General features: G+C 42.7%; 1 protein-coding gene and 1 pseudogene across 2 annotated transcripts; one reads left to right on the forward strand and one right to left on the reverse strand.

Annotated features, from left to right (window-relative positions):
• The first annotated feature begins 736 nt into the window (after positions 1 to 736).
• CYLC1 (cylicin 1) lies at positions 737 to 16,644 on the forward strand. Of its 2 annotated transcripts, XM_072626532.1 has the most exons (6): positions 737 to 950; positions 3,443 to 3,542; positions 8,579 to 8,619; positions 10,863 to 10,981; positions 13,334 to 14,377; positions 16,499 to 16,644. In XM_072626532.1, the coding sequence occupies exons 1-6, from the start codon at positions 848 to 850 to the stop codon at positions 16,529 to 16,531; spliced, it is 1,440 nt and encodes a 479-aa protein (XP_072482633.1). In that variant the 5' UTR covers positions 737 to 847; the 3' UTR covers positions 16,532 to 16,644. The 2 variants fall into 2 exon arrangements, with proteins under 2 accessions (XP_072482633.1, XP_072482635.1); XM_072626534.1 differs by lacking the exons at positions 737 to 950; positions 3,443 to 3,542 and adding an exon at positions 6,407 to 6,476.
• Positions 4,539 to 5,928, reverse strand: LOC140515767 (endothelial differentiation-related factor 1 pseudogene; annotated as a pseudogene).
• Positions 16,645 to 19,095: the final 2,451 nt, after the last annotated feature.

A 19,095-nucleotide genomic window follows, 5' to 3' on the forward strand; every position in this document is an offset into this window, starting at 1 on the left:
TGGGAACTTGACCTGTTTGCAGTTTGGGGACTGATTCTGTACAGCACCGGTCTGTAAGGCCTCTACACGGCCAAGCTACAACTTCCCAGATCTTTAGCACCAGGCCAGGAAGGCAGCCTTCCAGAGTCTGTGGCATCCAGGTTGTGCATTAGGGCACGTTAGGTCACAAAGAGGGCTGGGATTCTCTTCTGATAGATGCCCTGGAAAAATCAGCGTCCACGGGGCTCATTCTCTTGCCCTGACTGCTCAAAGTCACACATTTTTAGCTCTACCAGTCATGTCCTGGACAAGTCACGTAACCCCACCCTCTGAGTTTCGGTTTCCTCCATAAAATGAGGGTTGGAGTAGAATCTGGTCAATCAGACGATACCTAAATTTCAGTCCACGATATCTAAGGTTCGGGCCACCCCATCCAAGCTCTAAGTTGATGGTCCATCCTCCGGGCTATTGGAAATCCAGGGTAAAAAAGGCCTTTGGTTTGGATGCTACAAAGGGATGTCTGAGGAGTGTGGTGCATGGGTGGGGGCTGGGACACACACTGGGTGGCCCTGCTACTTATGCCATTGGGTGACTTCTGGCAGGAAAGCCTCCCTCTCTGGACCAGCGGAGTGGAAGCTAAGGCTGGGCCGACAGCACGCGACACGCAGGCGAAGGGCAGAGGTGACGTCACTCGAGGGGCCAGTCTCGAGGAGCGCAACGGCCACGCGACGTCTTGACTACCGTCGAGCGAGTGCCAAACAGAAGGTTGGTGGCGTTACTCACCTGCTCTTGGGGGCAGTCAGCCCTCGAGTGGGTGCCAAACGCAGGCGCAGAAGCCCAGGAGTTCTTGGCCTCTCCCTTCCCCACAATGTCCTGGGGCCGTCGGGGAGAACCTTCCCCAAACACCCCCCCGGGAGCCGGTTTGGACACCTGCCTGCGCGTGACAGGATCGCGAATCTGCCGCCCGAGGTGTAAGTACGCAGACTCTAGTCCTTAATAAGCGCGGCCTGGGCCAGTCACTGGGCAAGGGCAAAGGCGGAAGTGGCCCAGCTCCTTGCCTCAAGACCCCTAGGTCTTCTAGCTGGCCTTCCAGTTTCATGAGTCCCTTGCACATTTTGGAATTTGCTTCCAACACACATTGTAGACGGGGACCAGGCCTTTGAATTTCTCTGGCAAAATGCTGTTCCTGAACCTCACAGTGGAAAAGGCCAAATAGCAGATAAATGCCAGGAGGTCTGCCTGACCCCATTTGTTCAGGTTCCGGAAAGTCCCAAATCTGATAGCTGCCCCAAATCTCTTTAATGACTGAGTAATAAAGAGGTATATTTCAGACACAAATACACCCTCAGCTCCTTCTTCCCCAGCCACTCAGGACTGCCTAGTTTCTGTGTAATCTCAGGCAAGTCCCTTCCCTCCTTGGACCTCAGTTTCCTTTTCTGCAAAATGAAGAACTTTGACTGGTCAAAGTCCTTTTAAGCTTTAAATCTGACTTGTTCTGATCCTGTCTACTTACTAGAACCAGTTCCTCTCTCTCAGACATCTTCCTTCTTTCTAACTAAGGCCCTGGATATAATTCTGCATTTGTAAATATCCAGGTGTCCTTCAGATACTTGGTCCAAGAAAATTAAAGGCCAAAGGAACTGAACACCCCAGACAGTACTCATTACCAAAAAGATTGTCGACTCACATGCAATAGCATTGACCTTTAAATTAACATGAGAAATGAGAGTGAACATAAAAGCTCTCATCACTTGGAAAAATGATTCATTATGAATGAGTCTCTATGGACATAACCTTCTAAATTAAAACTGCAGCGGTTTGCCTGTGAAACCCAATTCATCTGTGAAAATATCACAGTGGTATTGCCAAGATGATTGAAAATGGTGAGTTTTTATATCACACTCTGCCATTTGCAGGGACAGGGGAGACATGAATTTCTAAGTAAAAAAATTGAAAAGGTACAGGGAGAAAAAAAGGTAGAATAAAAATCTATGAGATTAAAATAGGAGGAAAAAATTACAAATATTATACTTGTATTGAATATATTTACTGATTCTTCCCATACTAGTAAATGGTGAACCTAATCTATTACTCTGTAAGCAGTTCACTCAGGTGACCACACAGTACAGAACAAGGCTAGATTTCAGTCCCCCATGGGCCACTGAGTTATCCCACCCACTGTTTCATCCTCCTTCTGTTCCAACACTGACTAACATCATCCTGCATAAATAAACAAACACAAACAGGGCACCCACCAGACCTGGCACAGGTCATGTGTCACCTCTGAGCAGCAAGCCCTCTTGGACATGGATGCTGCCACCTTGGGCCCTTTAATAATGAATGTGAGCATGTTGGAATTGACAGGTGATAGAGACAGGGGTTACATACATGGGCATAGATGTCTTTCTCCTTTAATAGACTGCTTTGAGCTTTTATTATTTCCCCTCTAATTCTTCTAGAAAAGATGAAGAGGTAGGGGAAAAAAGGAGACACAGAATGTCATAGCTGGAAGCCAACTTTACGGTCATTTGACACATTTATGAACTCCTTGAGATTGTGAGTCTTGTCTTAGCTCCCTTACCTTGTGTGTGCATGTGCGTGCACATGTGTATGCATATCTGTGTATTAGGTCCTTGATAAATTCTTGCCAAATGAAGCAATTGGAGCTCCGAGGGGATGATAACAATAACCACTAACATTTATATATAGAGGCAGCTAGGTGGCACAGTTGGGATCAGGAACACCTCAGTTCAAATCTGGTCTCATACATCCTAGCTGTGCCACCCTGGGCAAGTCACTTTATCCCATTTCCCTCAGTTTTCTCATCTGTTACATGAGAAGGATCTTTGCCAAGAAAACCCCATGGATAATATTGGCATGATATGGTCCACAAGATCAAAGATCACTCAACAACAACTATGTGTCAGTCTTGTGCTAAGCACATTACCATCGTTGTCTAAGGGGGTGGAGGGGTAGGGGCTATTAGACCCACTTTGCAGATGAGAAAACTGAAGCCAACAGGGATTAACTGGCTTGCCCCAAGTCATACAACTAGTAAACCAAGGCTGCATTTGAATTCAGTTCCTTCTGACTCCAGACCAAGTGCCTATCCATTGCACACACACACCTCCCCCCGCCCCCCCCTCCCCCCCCCCCCCCCCCCCCCCCCCCGCCCCCAGCTATTCCCTGGTTACACAGCCGGTGGCAAAGATAAGGTAAGAGGCTACGTCTCCTAACTCCGGTGCTCTTTTCATTACAATGGATTGGCTCAGTTTCCTAGTTAAAACTCCTGGGCACAAGTTTACAAATTTTAGGGTTTACAAAGCAGGCAGTTTTGATTCACTGCTCACCAGCAGGCTCAGCCTAAGATAACTAGTTCTTCAAATCTTCAAAGGTCTGTGGTTTCATGAGTGTGATTCCTCCCTCTACTAATACAAATTGTGACTCTTTTATCACTTTGTAGGTGATGCTCAAGAGTTGTGGTGTCCCCCAGAAAGGGATCATCCAGAAGCCAACCCAGCGATGAATCTTCGCAGTGGAAAAAACACAAATACATCCTCATGGTCAGTCCTAGTCAACAAGCATTTTCTTTTGTTGTTATTGTTGTTCTAAGGACTGTTTAGGCAATATGCTAAGCCCTGGGGATACGAAGAACACTCTCCCTGCCCTCAGCTTACCTAGCAGACCTTGCATTCCAGTGTCCTCAGTTGTTTTAGTTAAGTTATTTCAGTGGTGCCCCACTCTTGGCAACCCATTTGGTGTTTTCTTGGCAGAGATACTGGAGTAGTTTGCCATTTCTTTCTCCAGTTCATTTAACAGATGAGGAAACTGAGGCAAACAGGATGAAGTGATCTGACACACAGCTGCTAAGTGTCTGAGTTCACATTTGAACTGAGGTCTTCCTGACTCCAGGCCCAGTGATCTACTGGGCCACCTAGCTGCCCCTCCAGTGTCATAGATCACACCAAAATGAGGCATGCAGGGGATTTACAAAAGGCTTACACACTTTTAGAATGATTGCAAGAAAAATATTGCTACCAAACTTTTTTTTAAGGGTAACAAACTTTTATTAATTTTTTTTGAAAATGCAGACTAGGGAGAACAGAAGTCACTGAAGTTGGTGACACGTTTGCACTCTTTGCAAAACAGTGAGCAAGATCCCTGGATGCCAAACAGATATATCCCCCTCCACACTAACCCTCCCCTTAAAACACCTTAATTTAAATTGATCCCATTTCAACATATGACCCAATGCCTCAAAAAGTTATAACTGCTTCTAGAGAGAGAAACATTTACTGATAAAATTAAGAAGATTATTAGTTGTGGCTCCTCAATCTTCAGAAAAGGAAGGGGAAAAAATCAAGAGAATCATTTCATTTACAAGGTTTTGTTTTTTTGTTTTTGTTACAGCAGGTATAGATGTGGAAGGTTCTTCCCCCAAACAGGTCTGTTACCCCTGTGTCCAGCTTGGCAATGTGAAGAGACACATTGGTTCTGGTGGTGAAGGAGAACCCACCGGACGAGATCAGTCTGAATGAACTGATTTCAAGGCTTTGTGTTCATTTCTGCTTCGGTCCTGTCTCCAGCAGCTTTCCAATGTCCTTCCCACAAAGCTTGAGCCCAATGGCTCTTCCAATCTTGCCCAAGACCTGGTTATTATCAGTGGCACATCCACACTCATAGTCAGCAATAACTTGGGGCTTTTCATTGATTTGTGTGTCAGTCCCTTGCTCTGCTGACTCTGTTGGATCACTTTGCACACTTCTAGAGTGACCCTGTCATGGTGAAGTTCCTCAGTCTCTCAGTCTTGTGTTCTTTGTGATGGAGTGCTGTTTGTTTTGTCCAATAGCCCATTTCTTGGAAGTCTCCACATCTTCTCTTCTTCTCTGAGCTGCTAAGATGACCTGCTTGGACTTGGTCTGGACCACCATGGGGCCCTTCTTGCACAGCACTGTCCCAGTCGCTCTTGGCCATGGTGATGGTGCGAGGGAGGGAGTCTCCACTCTCAGGAGAGCTGGACCCAGGGAGCAGTGCAATGCCACGCTCCACCTGCCTTGATCACTCACTACTCTCCTCACTCTGCTACCATACTTTTAATGAAAATGAAAAGGATTATCTTGCCTAGAAATTGTAATACTTCTGTGTTTTTAATACTTTAGTTAATTAATACTTTTTGATATTAATTGATATAATTTTATGTAATTTTAATTTATATAATTATAATATATAATAATAATTATTATTATATAAAATAAAATAAATTATAATTTATATAATTTTATATAATAAAATTTGTATTAATTAATATAATAAATCAATAATTAATTAAGTTAATACTAATTTAATACTTAATAACTTCAGTTAATACAGAGTACTGTTTCTAGAATGTTGATCACAGGATCCAGAACAATAAGGAAACTTAGAGCAGGGATCCCTAAGGCATCTGTGAACCTGTTTAAAACAGAGAGAGATAGACAGACAGATGTAGATAACAGTATTTCAATATAACTTGTTTCCTTTGTAATCTATTACATTTTATTTTATGTATTTAAAAAACATGATTCTGTGAGTGGGTCTGTAGGCTTCACCACACTGCGAGGGGGAGGGGGGTGTCCATGACAGCAAAAGATAAAGGACCTCTGCCTTAAGAGATCATTTAATCTGAGAAGTGATAGGTGGTCAGCCCTGTACCTTACAAAGACAATTTTGACAGCTGTATGGAGAGTAGATTAGAGGGAGGAAAAACTGGAAACAGGGAAAACAAATGAAGATGTTATTAAAATGATTCGGAAGAGAAATGAACTGGGGTCCTGTAAGTGGAGAGAAGGAAACCTATAAAAGCAATGTTATAAAGGTGGAAATCACACGAGTTGGCATGTGATTGGGACAGCGAGAGAAAGGGAAGAACAGACTGAGATTGTGATGTCTGGGAAGATAGAAAACCTTCATCGTGTGTTCTGGGAAGACACACAGCATAAGGAAGGAAGGAATTATGACCTGGAGGAAAACATTTGGGATTGCAACTAGATTTATTTATTCATCTACTTCCCTTGCTATTCATTTGTATCAGTTGGCAGAGATACTGTTATGATTTGCCATTTCCTTCTCCAGCTCCTTTTACAGAGGAGGAAACTAAGGCAAGCAGGGTGAAGTGACTTGCCTAGGGTCACACACCTAGTGTCTAAGGTCATATTTGAACCCAGGTCTTCCTGATTCCAGGCCCAGCACTGCAGTGCCACCTAGCTTCCACTGTACGCTGTATCTGAGAGCCACACAGACTATAGATTTCCCAGTGGGGTGAAGGAGACAGGAGAAAGGTGTTTCCCTTTAAGAGCCACTTGGAAGTCTAAGATCCTTTGAGAAAGGTGTTTCCCTTTAAGAGCCACTTGGAAGTCTAAGATCCTTTGTGATGTCACACATTACTTAAGCTGTTTGACCTAGGGATAGATAGCAAAGCCCAGACTGTAGCTAGGCTGGAGGATGTCTTTCTCACGCTTGTAAGTTGTCCTTTTAATAAGAAAATTTATGACTTGTTGTTAAGTGTCTGTTATAGAAAATCTTTCTGAGGTTATTTGATTAAGAGTCTAGAATGGTTATCCAGGGGAGGGAAAGGTTTTGAATTAATGTTTTGCTGATTTATTCAGAAAACAAAATCTGAGCTCTCTTTGCTACTCTGTGGTAAACCAGCTTGGTGATCTTGGCCAGTTTTAGGTACTCTGTGCCCCAGTTTCCCCTTCTGTTGAGCAAGGTCCATGAATCCTCACTAGTTTTCAAGAGAAACAATGTGTTGTTCAAGAAAAGTGTTTTGAAGGAGTAGAAAGTATACAGGTTCTAGAGACGTGAGGTTGAAATAGAATTTTCTGGCCTTTAATAGTCACATGATTAATTTCATGTTAAAATATACGTGTGGGGGGAAATTATAAAATAAACTGTTCTGATTGGATAGTCTCTATCACTGCTTCTCAAGGCTTCCTTGGCTTTTGTTTAGAATCATAAAGATAGTCTAGGCAATAAGCTGCTGGATTGACTGTTGGGTAGAGCAAACCAACAGGATTTTTTCTGATCAAAAGTGTGTGAAAAATATATGTGAGGAATAATGACTGGTTTGGGTGTGGGGGTGCTATTGTCAGGGAAAGAAATGGTTTTCTGTTGTTTTAAAAAGGACACACTAAACGCAGTCAAAGGCTGTGTGATGGTAACAACCAATAGAAGATGAAGAAACTCTTCATCTCTTTCCCCCTGCTCCTGAGGCAGAGGGGGGACTGCAGGTATAGAATGTTGCCTGCGCTGCCAGGCAACGGTCGCTAGGTTCTGTTCAACTGCTTTTATGACCCGGAAAGGTGAAGGGAGGGATGAAGAAGCACATTCCGAAGCAATGAGGGTGGAAAAACAGAAGGTAGATCAATAAAGGTTTTTGAAAGAATTCAAATTCAGGGTACTCCAAACAACCTCCCAGTTGTCATCCATTCACCTAAACCTTAAATACCTCCAATTCTTGCCATGCCATTCAGAAATTAGTTCCAGAGGTTCCAAAGGCTGGGCATATTCCTTACCCTTCAAGGCCTCAGAGGCATGGCACCTATATCCTTTCTATCCAAAAATGCTTTTCTAGTGGCTTATAAGGAGCACAGAGCTAGTAGAAGAAAGAAGAGGGCTTCTTTAGCCAAAGTCTTAGGGAGGGAAAAGGGTATTCATTGGGTGGGGAGAAGAGGGCGTGAAGGATCAAGCTCAGTGCTAATGGGGCTGGAAGGATGGAACCAAGGTCTGTCAGGAGTGAGGCCTGCAGAGATCAAGGCAGAAGATGGGGCTGGACTGCAATCTTTGTGGGATAACCCTTGACTATAAGACATGACTTGAGGATGAAAAGTATGTGGGAAATGGAGGGAAAAAACAGACAAGGCAATCATTCCAAGGTGGCCTTAAATCCTAAAACAGTCCCTGGGATTTTCAGAAGGGCAGATGGTGCCTCCTCCTACCTAGCACCAGGAACAAGACCTCTGCACCTCTGGGTAGGCTTTCTCCTTCTGTCTCCTTCCCTGAGTCAGGCCAGATCCTGAAGCCTGTGTGTGTGTCCAGGCTTTCTAAGACATGGACCCTTGCAGGAGGCTGCCATACAAGAAGAAACTTCTTTGGCTCTGAGGTTAGGACCAAGCCAGACTTGGGAGAAAGCCCTGCCAGCAACCTGGGAAAGGAAAGGACAAAGGACTCAAATGGGGGGGGAGGGGGCTTCCTTGGCTAGTTGGGAAGGAGCAAGGGAAGAAAGGAGGGAAAGAAGGAAGGAAAGATCTAAAGGGAAAGGAAGTAGATGGAAGGAAAGAAGAATATAAGAAAAAGACGCAAAGAAGAAGGAAGCAACAAAAGAGGGAATTCCACAAAGAAAGTGAGGGAAAGGGGATAGAAGGAAGGAGGGAAGACCATAAAGAAAAGGAGCCAAAGGGGAAGGAAAGGAAGAGGGAAGAAAGAGCTCCATGAATAGGATACTGGTTCACAGTGAAATGTGGGGAGTGGCCACATTATTGGTGATGGAGATTTGCTATGAACAGTAAAGCATAATGGCAACAAGTTGCTCCTTAAAAATTATTTTCTTTTTCTTTTATAGTCAAAAGGTGAACTTTGGGTCCTATGATAATTACATTCCAGGTAAGAATTTGAATAAAGTTCATAGAATTATAGAAATATAGAGTTGGCCACATCCTCAGAGATCAACTCTTTTCCCCAGAACACTAATATTCTCTAAAATAACTTCAACAAGTCTACTTGGACACTTCCATGGCAGGAAACTCACTACATCCTAAGAGGACCCTAGTTGTCTTTATGACAGCCTCAAACCTGATTCAGTGTAACTTCCATCCATTGGGCCCAGATCTTCCCTCTGGAGTGACAGAGGATAAGTCTGTGTGAGAGCCTCTCAGATATTTGAAGACAGTTAGCATGTCCCTCCCTTTCTTGCCCCCAGCTGCCCAACCCACCCAGGGGTGTGCTGGAGCCATCTCGAATCTGCTAACAAGAGCAGACTAGAGAAAATGTCAATAATGCAAATTTAAAAGTGCCTTGTGGGTACCTTTTGGGGGGGGGGTGAACCAGTTGTTTAAGCATACCCCAGCACACACCCCTTACCGTATCCCCAAGTGTTCTGTTCGTTAGGCTAAATATCCCCATTGCCTTTCTATTATATGAAGGGATTTTGAATACTCTTATCAACTTGGTCACCCTCTTCTGAACAGTCTTTTAACTTGTCAGTATCCTTAAAACAAGGGACCCAAATGAGTTAAGCAATAGTCTTTAGATGTGCTCTCACCAGAGAAGAATCCAGTGGTTCCAGGGCCTTCCTCATTCTCGATGCTGTGCTTATGAATGCAATGGAAGAATGCATTGGTTTTTCAGCAGACATATTACCCTTCTTCTGAATCACAGGGAGTGATTGCAGATACTTTCTCTGGTGTTAGGGACGCTGAAAGCCATCCGGTCCAACCCACATTTGAGCAGGAAGCTCTTCCACAATGTACCGAACAAGGGGTTGACTAATTTTACTTAAAAACTTCCTCGGAGGTAGAATCCACACTTCAAGGCAGTTCATTCCACTATTTGGTAAAACATGTTCTGTCATATATTGGGCCTAAATTGGCTTCTCAGAAATTTCTCTCCATTGATCCTTGTTCTTCTCTCATGGAGATTGAGATTTTGATCTGAAGGAAACCTTAGATCTCATCGAGTTCAGTTCCCTGGTTTTATAGATGAGGAAACTGAGGCCTAGAAAGCAGAAATGATTTGCTGAAGGTCATAAAAGTAGTAAGTGGTAAAGCTAGGATTTGAAGCCAGAGTTTCCAACTCTAAATCAAATACACTTTCTGTATATTTGTATGTACCATACTGTCTATCCACTTCCAAGTGGAAATGTCCTATAGGAAGTTGAATATACAGGCATAGAGTTCAAGGGAAAGAGATTAAGACTTGATATTGAGAATTATAGCATCTGGAGGCCTTCTTCCATCTTGGTTGGCCTCCTCTTTATGCTCCCCAGCTTATCAATGTCTATGCTAAAAGGTAGCCCCAGACAACTCTCTGAGACTGGATGTTTAAAATAGTAATAACAAGCATTTATATAGCAATCTTAAAGCACCTTTAACACATTCCTTTGTCCAGATCTATTTCAGAAGAGAGACTTTACGCTCCTGGAGTTCCTCGAATCACTTAAATCATAGTTCCCAACAATAAAAGTAACAAAATACCACCCCTATTGCCTAGCACAAAGTAGGGACTTCATAAATTTTGAAATGAACAGATTTGACCTGGCCACTGTGCTTAGTTCTGGGTCCTGTTTTCCAGGGTTTGAAGTAAATGGAAATTTAAGTACCTAAAATTAATCAATGTTTACTGAGTCCCTACTATGTGTCTAGCTCTTGTAAGGGGCTGTGAGGGATACAAAATTGTCAGATCTGATTTCTACCTTCAGAGAGCTAATAGTTGAACTGAAAGGAAAATGAAACCCAAAATGTTAGCTTAGAGTGCTAAGCAGGGATGTGTGTGTGTGTGTGTGCGTGTGTGTGTGTGTGTGTGCTGCTTATGTGAAAGGTGGTCCTACAGTCTGATGGTTGTGTCTAGCTATCATGATGAAATTTATTGACTAAAGAAAGATTAATGACAAATTCCAACTTTGATGCCAAAGTGTTAAATTTTTGGACCACAGGAATTCTTGAAGACCACTAAGTTATGGGGGGATGTGGGGAGGGGCGATCTGTGTCCGTAGAGATAGCTCCCATCCACATGAAGTTACACATAGCAAAGTTACTAGCTCCCTCGAGGTAACTTCCACTTTGATTCAGGTCTAAATGTTGACTCCAAAATATGTGGTTTGTTTGTTTTGTTTTGTTTTGTTTTTTCAGTTTCCGAAGCGAACAAAAAATCTTGGAATCAGCAACACTTTTCTCTGATGTTTCCCAAACCGAAACGACCAGGAAAGAAGTGGAGATCAACCCCGTCAGAATTAAGAGCCAATTTGCTGGTAAGAACTGAAAAGACCATATAATTACATTGACTTTAAGCTAGTGATAAAGGGTCAAGTTAAGTAAATATGCATTTATTAAGCACCTAAAATGTGCGGGGCATTGTGCTAAGTACCAGGGATACAAAGAAAGGCAAAGACAGTCCCTACCCTCAAGGTGCTCTTAATTGAATTGGGGAGACAAGATGCAAACAACTGCGTACATCTAAGATATAGAGGTACAGCTAGATATACACACATATGCATATTCATATATTGGAAGTAACCTTGGAGGGAAGGCACTTGTGTTAAGGAGGGTTGGGAAAAGCTTCTTTCAGAAGATGGGAAGCCAAGGAAGGTAAGCAATGGAGATGAAAAGGGATGAGGGGCAGTCGATATGAGAGGGAATGTCTTGTAAAAGGAATAAAAAGGAGGCCAGTGTCATTGGACCACAGAGGGCAGTAAAATGTAAGAAGATGGGAAAAGTGGGAAGGAGTTAGGGCATGAAGGCCTTTATAAACCAAACAGTGGATTTTATGGTGGATCCTGGAGGTAATAAAGAGCCATTGGAGTTTAATTGAAGACGGGGAAAGGGTGTGGTGCCAGGGTCAGACGTGCTTTGACAGCTGAGTGGAGGACACATGAATGGTGAGAGAATTTAGGCAGGAACAACAACCAGCTGTTGTGATAGTCCAGATGTGAGGTGATGGACATCTATATAAACCAGCCATATAGAATTCCTGCCTGATCTCAGTTAAAAGACAGTCCATTCCATTTACAATTCACTGGATGACAGACCAGGTTCACTTACTGTGCAGGTTGGTCTTTACCACTTGAGGACCATTCAGGAAAAATGTCCAGCAGCTGCAGAAGTAGTTCAGATTTTAACTCTGGAGCAGCCGGACTAAGTGCTGGGGTGGGTTTTCTTCATCTCCATTAATGGGTGATTTAAGAAGTGTGTGTTGTGACAGATCCTTGCCCTCCATTGTTCTCCAAAGGTGGGTTTATGATATGTCACTTAATGGGATTTCCTAGCTCTGTTAGGGGTCACCCCTGAGATTCAGAAAATGTTACTTAGTGTTTTCCATAAAGACTTCCTCCAAGACTATTGATTATTCCAGAGCTGATTATCTAGTCCAGGTTATGTCCTACCATCTCTAGCTCCTTCTGGTTTTCCTTCTTACTATACACAGTAGCTACCTGACTCAAAATGCTCAGCTCTGCTAGAAGATGGACAACAGGAAGGAGAGGAAGTGAAACTTCCATCTGGTAGTGTGGTTCCTTAGGAATTTCAGTACTCCAAAAGAGGTTCACAATTTCCTTCCACCCATGTTGATTACTCCTTAGGGGATCCCAAGAGTCACCACCTCAGGGCCCATGTCCTGGTGTCTAGTGCATGAAGTGCACTTCCCACCATAGTTTGGTTGGTCCTCAGCAAGCAGGCAGGTCCTGGACTGGGTACTAGGCCCCACCAGAATTTACAATCTGTGAGTATAGTCTTCAAGAACTCCAGATTACCTACTTACCATGTTAGAGATCAGAACAGGATTTTAAAGGAAATCCTTAGTAACAGTTCTACCCAAAGGTATATATACTTTTATTGGACCATGCTGGGGGTGTAAGCAAATGGGACAGGGGCAGAAATTATGTGAGAGCTAAACACACACCAATGAAGTATATGGATCAATGTGTATGCTAGACGTATTTCTCATTTGCTATTTCCTGTACCCATTTGATGCATAATCATTTTGTGTTATAGAAGTTGTCAGTTCCAGACAGTTCCAGTTCTTAGTCCTTACCATGAATTCTACGATGGCTCTGGAGACAGAGTTAGAAATAGGATAGGATAGGTTTGGAAACCTAGAATTGCTCTATGGGGATGGGCCCTGTGCTTAGGCCAATATTTCTCATAGGAAACACTCCTCTAGGGAAACCAATTGGTTCAGACTCATAGTGGGGCTGCACAGAGGGTGTTACAGGAAGTGTCACCCAGACAGAGGTCGCCAAATCATCTACTCCTGGATTTTCAGGACCAGCTCAGGTATAAAATAGAACAATATGACCATGGAAAGGTTAAAGACCTGTTCTACATCTCACCTGGATTCCCAGAGAGTAGTAATCAGAGGCCTCTGAAGCCATCTTGGACTTTAGAATGGTTTTCTGAATTCCCAGATGAATGACCATAATTTCATCTCAAAAAGGTGACCTTGAAAGAGAAAGGTAAAATTAAGAATGAGTGTCAGTTACAAACGTACTATTTATCAATACACAGAGCTCTTTCTCATGCTGTACAATGAAAAATACTTCACTGTTAAGAATAATGACGAATTAAAAAACTCCAAGTCCTTATATTGTTTGAATTAATTTTTTCAGAAAGGGGATATAGAAAAAGATGATCAGAAAGCGACTCCTATGTGGATGACACGTTCTTTACTAAAAATTTCTGAGAGACCTTCAGTGTATTTAGCTGCCAGAAGAAAGCCATCAGTTTTCACAGGTCCACAAAAACCATCAGAATCCACAAACTCATCCTCAGTAGAGAAAAAACAAATGTACAAGACAGAAAAAAATCAAGTAGTGAAAACAGCAAAGAAGAAGATGGTAGGCTCACCGAAAGGGCCAAAATCTAAATTACCAGACACAGCCTATGACATTTTATCCAGAGAATCTGATACTGAATCCAAAGGGTCAAAAGAGTCAAAGCTAAAGAATGACATGAATTCACATAAAGAGAAGGAGCCAGAGACTGAATCCAACGATGTGGATGTGAACAAGAAAAACATAGCTAAGAAGAAAAAATCTAAGGAGTCTGATGTTGAATCCAGCGATTCAAAGAAGAAAGATAAGAATTCAAGAAGTAAGTCCAAGGATTTAGACAAAGATTCAAAGAAAAAATCCAAGAATGCAGACTTTGAATTCAAGGATACAGTGAAGAAAGACAAGGATGCAAAGGAAAAATCCAGAGATTCAATCTCTGAATCCTCAGGTTCAAAGAAGATAGACAAAGATTTAAGAAAGAAATCCAATATTGAACAAAAGAAAGACAAGGATGCAGGGAAGAAATTCAAGGATTTAAGCACTGAATCCAGGAATGCAAAGCAGAAAGTTAAGAATTCATGGATGAAATCTAAGAACTGGAACAACAAGTCCCAGAATTTAAAGATGGAAGACGAGAAACATAAGGAGGGGGATGCGGAATCTCAGAATTCAAAGGAATCAAAGAAGAAATCCAAAGAGTCAAATACAGCTAAGAATTCAAAGAAAGCCCAGGATGGGAAGGTAACATTCAGAGGGTCTGACATTGAATCCACAAAGAAAGAACCAGAAACTTCACGTGGCACACTCTACTCAAAGTCCCGTATCACTCAGCAGATGCTACCTCGAATCGGAAAGGCTGAGATTAGAAAAGCTCCTCTGGTGAGTTTCTTTCTTTGGTTTTAGTCCAACCAAGCTAAAATAAAATTTCCAGAAACAGGGTCAAAGTCATAGTTTCCCGTTCCCAATAGTCCTGTATCTGGGTGTGATGGAAAGACTGTTGAACTGAGTCAGGAGCAACTGGTTTGGATCCTGTCTCTCTGCCACATCCTAGCAGTGTGAGGATAAGCAAGCTGTTTAACATCTCCAAGATGGTTTCCTCCTCCATCAAATGGAGGTACACAGGGTTACTATGGCAAGGGTTAAATGAGACGATGTCTGTAAAGTGTTTTATAAGCCTTAAAGCACTATGGTAATTTTTCGTCATCATCATTATCATCATCATCATCAAGAAGCATTTATTAAGTACCTACTCTGTGCCAGGCACCGAGTTAAGCACTTTACAGATATCTCTTGTGATCCTTATTGTCTCATTTGTCAATTAAGAGATCATTGGTAACTTTGAATATGAAGCTCCTGAATTTAGCTAGAAAAGGGAGGAGACGGATATGGGATAGTTACAGGGATGGAGCAGCTAGCAGGGCACTGCAGTAGATAGAGTGCTGGGTCTGGAGTCAGGAAGACTCATCTTCCTGAGTTCAAATCTGGTCTCAGATACCAGCTGTGTGACCCTGGTCAAGTCACTTGACCCTGTTTGCCTCAATTTCCTCATCTGTCAAATGAGCTATAGAGAAGGAAATGAGTAACCACTCCAGCATCTTTGCCAAGAAAGCATCAAATGGGGTCATGGAGAGTCAGGCATGACTGAGAAATAACAACAACAGGAAGATCAAATCAAGGGCGGATCTTTACTTACTAGAGAACCATAGAAGCCAAACATTTTATTTGGCATGTGGTATTATAGGAAGAGTACTGGATTTGGAGTCAGCAGGATCTGGGCTCAGATCCTAACTCAGACTCTCACCTAGCTGTGGGACCCTGATCTTTCATGTTTCTTCATCAATAAAACCCTAACCCTAACCTCTGATTTCCAAAGTTATTGTGAAGATTCGTTGAGATAATGTAAAAAAACGTGCTTTGCAGAACTCTAAAGCTCTATAACACGGTAAAGATGAGAAGCTGTGGGAAGTTAGAGGTAGAGTCCTGGCCTTGAAGGCAAAGAAACTCTGGGTTCAAGTCTTATCTCTGACCATACTGGCATGTACTGAACCTCTGTACTCTAGACAATTCTCTAAACCTAGAAGCTGCTGATTGGCAATGGTGGAGGTCATAGGTTCTCAAAGTGTGGTCCCTGAGACCCTTTCAGGAGTTCTGAGAAGTCATTTAGCTATTTTCAATAGCTGAGAAGTCAGCTATTTTCATAATAATACTAAGATGGTTTCATTTCTAATATAATAAATATCAGTGGATATAGCCCATATAAAAACTCTTGGGGCAGGGGGGGTCTTGAATAATTTTTAATAGTGTAAATAGGTCCTGAGACCAAGAAGTTTCAGAATCACTGTTGGAGGGTATATCTTCATCTGGGAATCTCCTATGCCAATGAAATCAGAGGTCTATATCCTCTACAGTAAAGATATTAGTAATATATTCACTAATAAAACTTATAGAATCACATAGAATAATAAACTTGTAAAAAATGAGCTGTCCCTCCATCACTATTGTTATCTGGACCCTATTGACCTTGATTGGGTCATCCTAAAGCTATAGGTTGTAAGGGATGTGCCTTCAGGATACTCCCAGGAAATCCATCCCTTCTCTTAATTGATCTAGAGGACTTTGGCCCTTGATGCCTGCTGGCCATCCATAGTGAAAACATTCTATCCAGCCCAGAAGGGGAGGTTCCAAGCTTCCTAAGCTGTTCTACCTAGGTAACATTTCTCTAGGCCTAACTAGTCAGCCCACCATGATTCCTCATCAGACCTACAGTGTCCAGCTCCTATTTAACAAAAAGAAAAACTAATCATTTTTATCCCCTGAACTGCCCTTTCCTGCCCTTTCCCTACCTTCTACTCAGACTTGGGTCAAACCTGAGGCTCAGTCTCGGACAATCAGGAAACATTCTGGTTAATGGAGATGTGGGGAAAAGGGCTGATCATCAATTTGGAGCTAGAAGGGATCTTAGAGATCTCACTATCTTATTATCTTTTATTCTTCCCACAGCCAGAAGCCCAGTGGATCCAGAAACTTATCTGAAGAGCTGTGTGCTTGGTTCTACTGCATAGACTTATCGCAGATAGAACCATTGGTAGCTAGCTACTATCAAATAAGAAGTTGCTACTTCTAATAAAGAAAACCGTTGGTCTTCATTGAGTCCCAGTGACTTTATTTCATGATGTGCAGAGGGGCATAGTTGATTCAAGGTTGATTAAAGCTAGGTGGCAAAGATGACAGCACATTGGACTTGGAGTCAGGAAGATACAAGTTCAAATCTTGCTTTAGACACTTACTAGCTGTATGACCCTAGGCAAGTCATTTTGCCTCTTTGGCCTCAGTTTTCCTGTCTGTAAAAGGGAGATAATAATAGCATCTACATACTAGGGTTGTGAGGATAAAATAAGATAATATTTGTAAATCCCTTTGCAAATCTTAAAATACTCTATAAATGATAGTTCTTATTATTTGGAACTTGCTAGAAAGACTCCAGGAAAGGCAGAAATGGAATGTCAGTTGACATGCATTTATGAAGTACCTACTATGTGCCAGGCATGCCAACATCCATGTGTGAGTGAGAAAGCCCTCTATAGACCTGAAACTCCTCCATGGTAGCTATTACTATTAGTAGTAGCAGCACAAGTGCAGGGCGTTACACATGGGTAGCCTAGGAAGCATCCTATGTAGTATGAATGCCTTAGGACCTGGGTTCACATTCTGGCTCTGCCATTGTGACCCTGGGCAAGTCAACCTCTCTGGTGACAATTTCCTCATCTGTAAAATAAGAGAGTTTGACTAGATAGCCTCTAAAGTCCCTGGGGTCCATAGAGTGTTCAGGGAGGACTAGAAGCTCTGGTGTGATGGCTTGCTGAGCCCTTTTCAGAGTGGCTCATCCACCTTTGGTGCCCACTGGGCACTCAACTCCAAGAAGCTGAAGCCTGCTCATTAGCCACACCCCAGAAAAACCATCTGCACAGACCAGTTAAACCAGGTTGGGGGTAACCAAGAGGCTTCCACCCTGTCAGTGAGTTAGGGGGATGTCCACCCCAAGCAGCTATAAAGGTGCCTGAAGCAAGTGCTATGGAGTGCTTAGACCTTCATCAGACATTTAAGATGCCAAGATCATCCACTGCGTCTCAGGTCATCACCAGAACTCCTGACTTCTGTCTAGCCAGTGGACTGGAAGAGAAAGTGAGGCTTATGCTTTTGTGTAATTCTGCCTCAATTAAATCCAAATTTATGTTCAAGTCAAGATATTACCCTGTGATCTCATCGGTCCTCTGTACACAAGGAAGGACACACAACAAGGTCCCTCAAGCTCTACATCTATGATCTATATCCCCAAATTTCCCCCACAGTCATGTTTCCTGAAATTCAACTATTAGAGATTCATTCCTTTGTCTGTATGTGTTAAAATGCAAAGAGTCAACATATTTAACCTTATTATAGACATGTTTACACCTCAATGTGAATGAAGTCCTTTTCTGAGAGAAGTTGTTAATGTTGGGTAGCAGGATCCCAGATCTCTAATACAGACACATCCAAAGGTTCCATTCACCTTGTGATACCAATTCATCATGGCCAAGTTCCTTCGTTGGTCTTCATGCCAGAACTCCAGGAACATGGGCTGTTCTGTTTCCGTGGAGCTCTACTTGGCTCTTTCCTTCTTTCTCAAGCACTGCAGGTTCTCCAGAGGCAGTGTGACAAAGCTTACTTTGAAAACACAGGAAATAGTCTACTTAGATGTAGATGCAAGCAGCCCCGATTTAAGAAAGACAAAGAGAAAGTTGGGACAAGGCCCCAAAAAGGGGAAGGTGGTTCAGGGTAGAACCAAAGTGGAGCATCTGGGAATATCTGGACCCTTGACCTAGAAGCCCCCATTCCTCTTCCACCAGATGTTTATAAATAGCGCTTTCCCCTATTCTTCTTTTGCTTTCTTTTTGCAGGTGGAGGATGAGGCAGAGGGCAGAGCAAAATGTGGTTTAATGAAAAAAAATCACTGAACTAGAATTCTGGAGATGCAGGTTGTAGCTGTGAAATTAGGCAAATCACGTCCTTTCATTCAGCCTTACTTTCCTACTTTGTAAAGTAATGTTAGATTAGATGAAATTGAGGGTCCCTTCTCTGTGGGTTCACATGGTTCTGGATTATTGAAGCCTGTCCTTAGGCTTACCATCCAGCCCACTACTTGAGCCATCTGAGAATCTAAGGACACTGCCACTGGCTAATTTGATTTTTTCCCAGAACTCTTTTTCCTGGGATACAGAGATACACACACACACACACACACACACACACACACACACACACATACATATACATATATACGAGTATATATATATATATAATGTATGTATACATGTGCATATGTATAAATGTGTGTGTGTGTGTTTGTGTGTGAGTAGCAGCTACTCTCCTCTCCTCTCTCCTCCCCTGCCTTTCTTTCCCCTCCCCTGTCCTCTCCTCTGGTGTTCTACACAGAGGAAGGTACACTCCATGGCCAAAAGCTGCCTTTCTTCCTCTGGGTTTAGTGGCTACATTTCTTGCTCAAAGATCAAGCCTTAAACCGAATTCACTCTAGAGGTCATAGACTGGACAAGTCCCCA

The sequence above is a fragment of the Notamacropus eugenii genome, chromosome X (assembly GCF_028372415.1).
Source record: "Notamacropus eugenii isolate mMacEug1 chromosome X, mMacEug1.pri_v2, whole genome shotgun sequence".
NCBI lineage: Eukaryota > Metazoa > Chordata > Mammalia > Diprotodontia > Macropodidae > Notamacropus > Notamacropus eugenii.

What these genes read in the sequence shown, in the direction of transcription:
- CYLC1 (XM_072626532.1), top strand. Translation starts at nt 848, where the DNA reads ATGTCCTGGGGCCGTCGGGGAGAACCTTCCCCAAACACCCCCCCGGGA. An exon ending in GCGAATCTGCCGCCCGAGGT is followed by an intron (nt 951 to 3,442) that starts GTAAGTACGCAG and finishes ATCACTTTGTAG; the next exon opens with GTGATGCTCAAGAGTTGTGG. An exon ending in AATTAAGAGCCAATTTGCTG is followed by an intron (nt 10,982 to 13,333) that starts GTAAGAACTGAA and finishes TAATTTTTTCAG; the next exon opens with AAAGGGGATATAGAAAAAGA.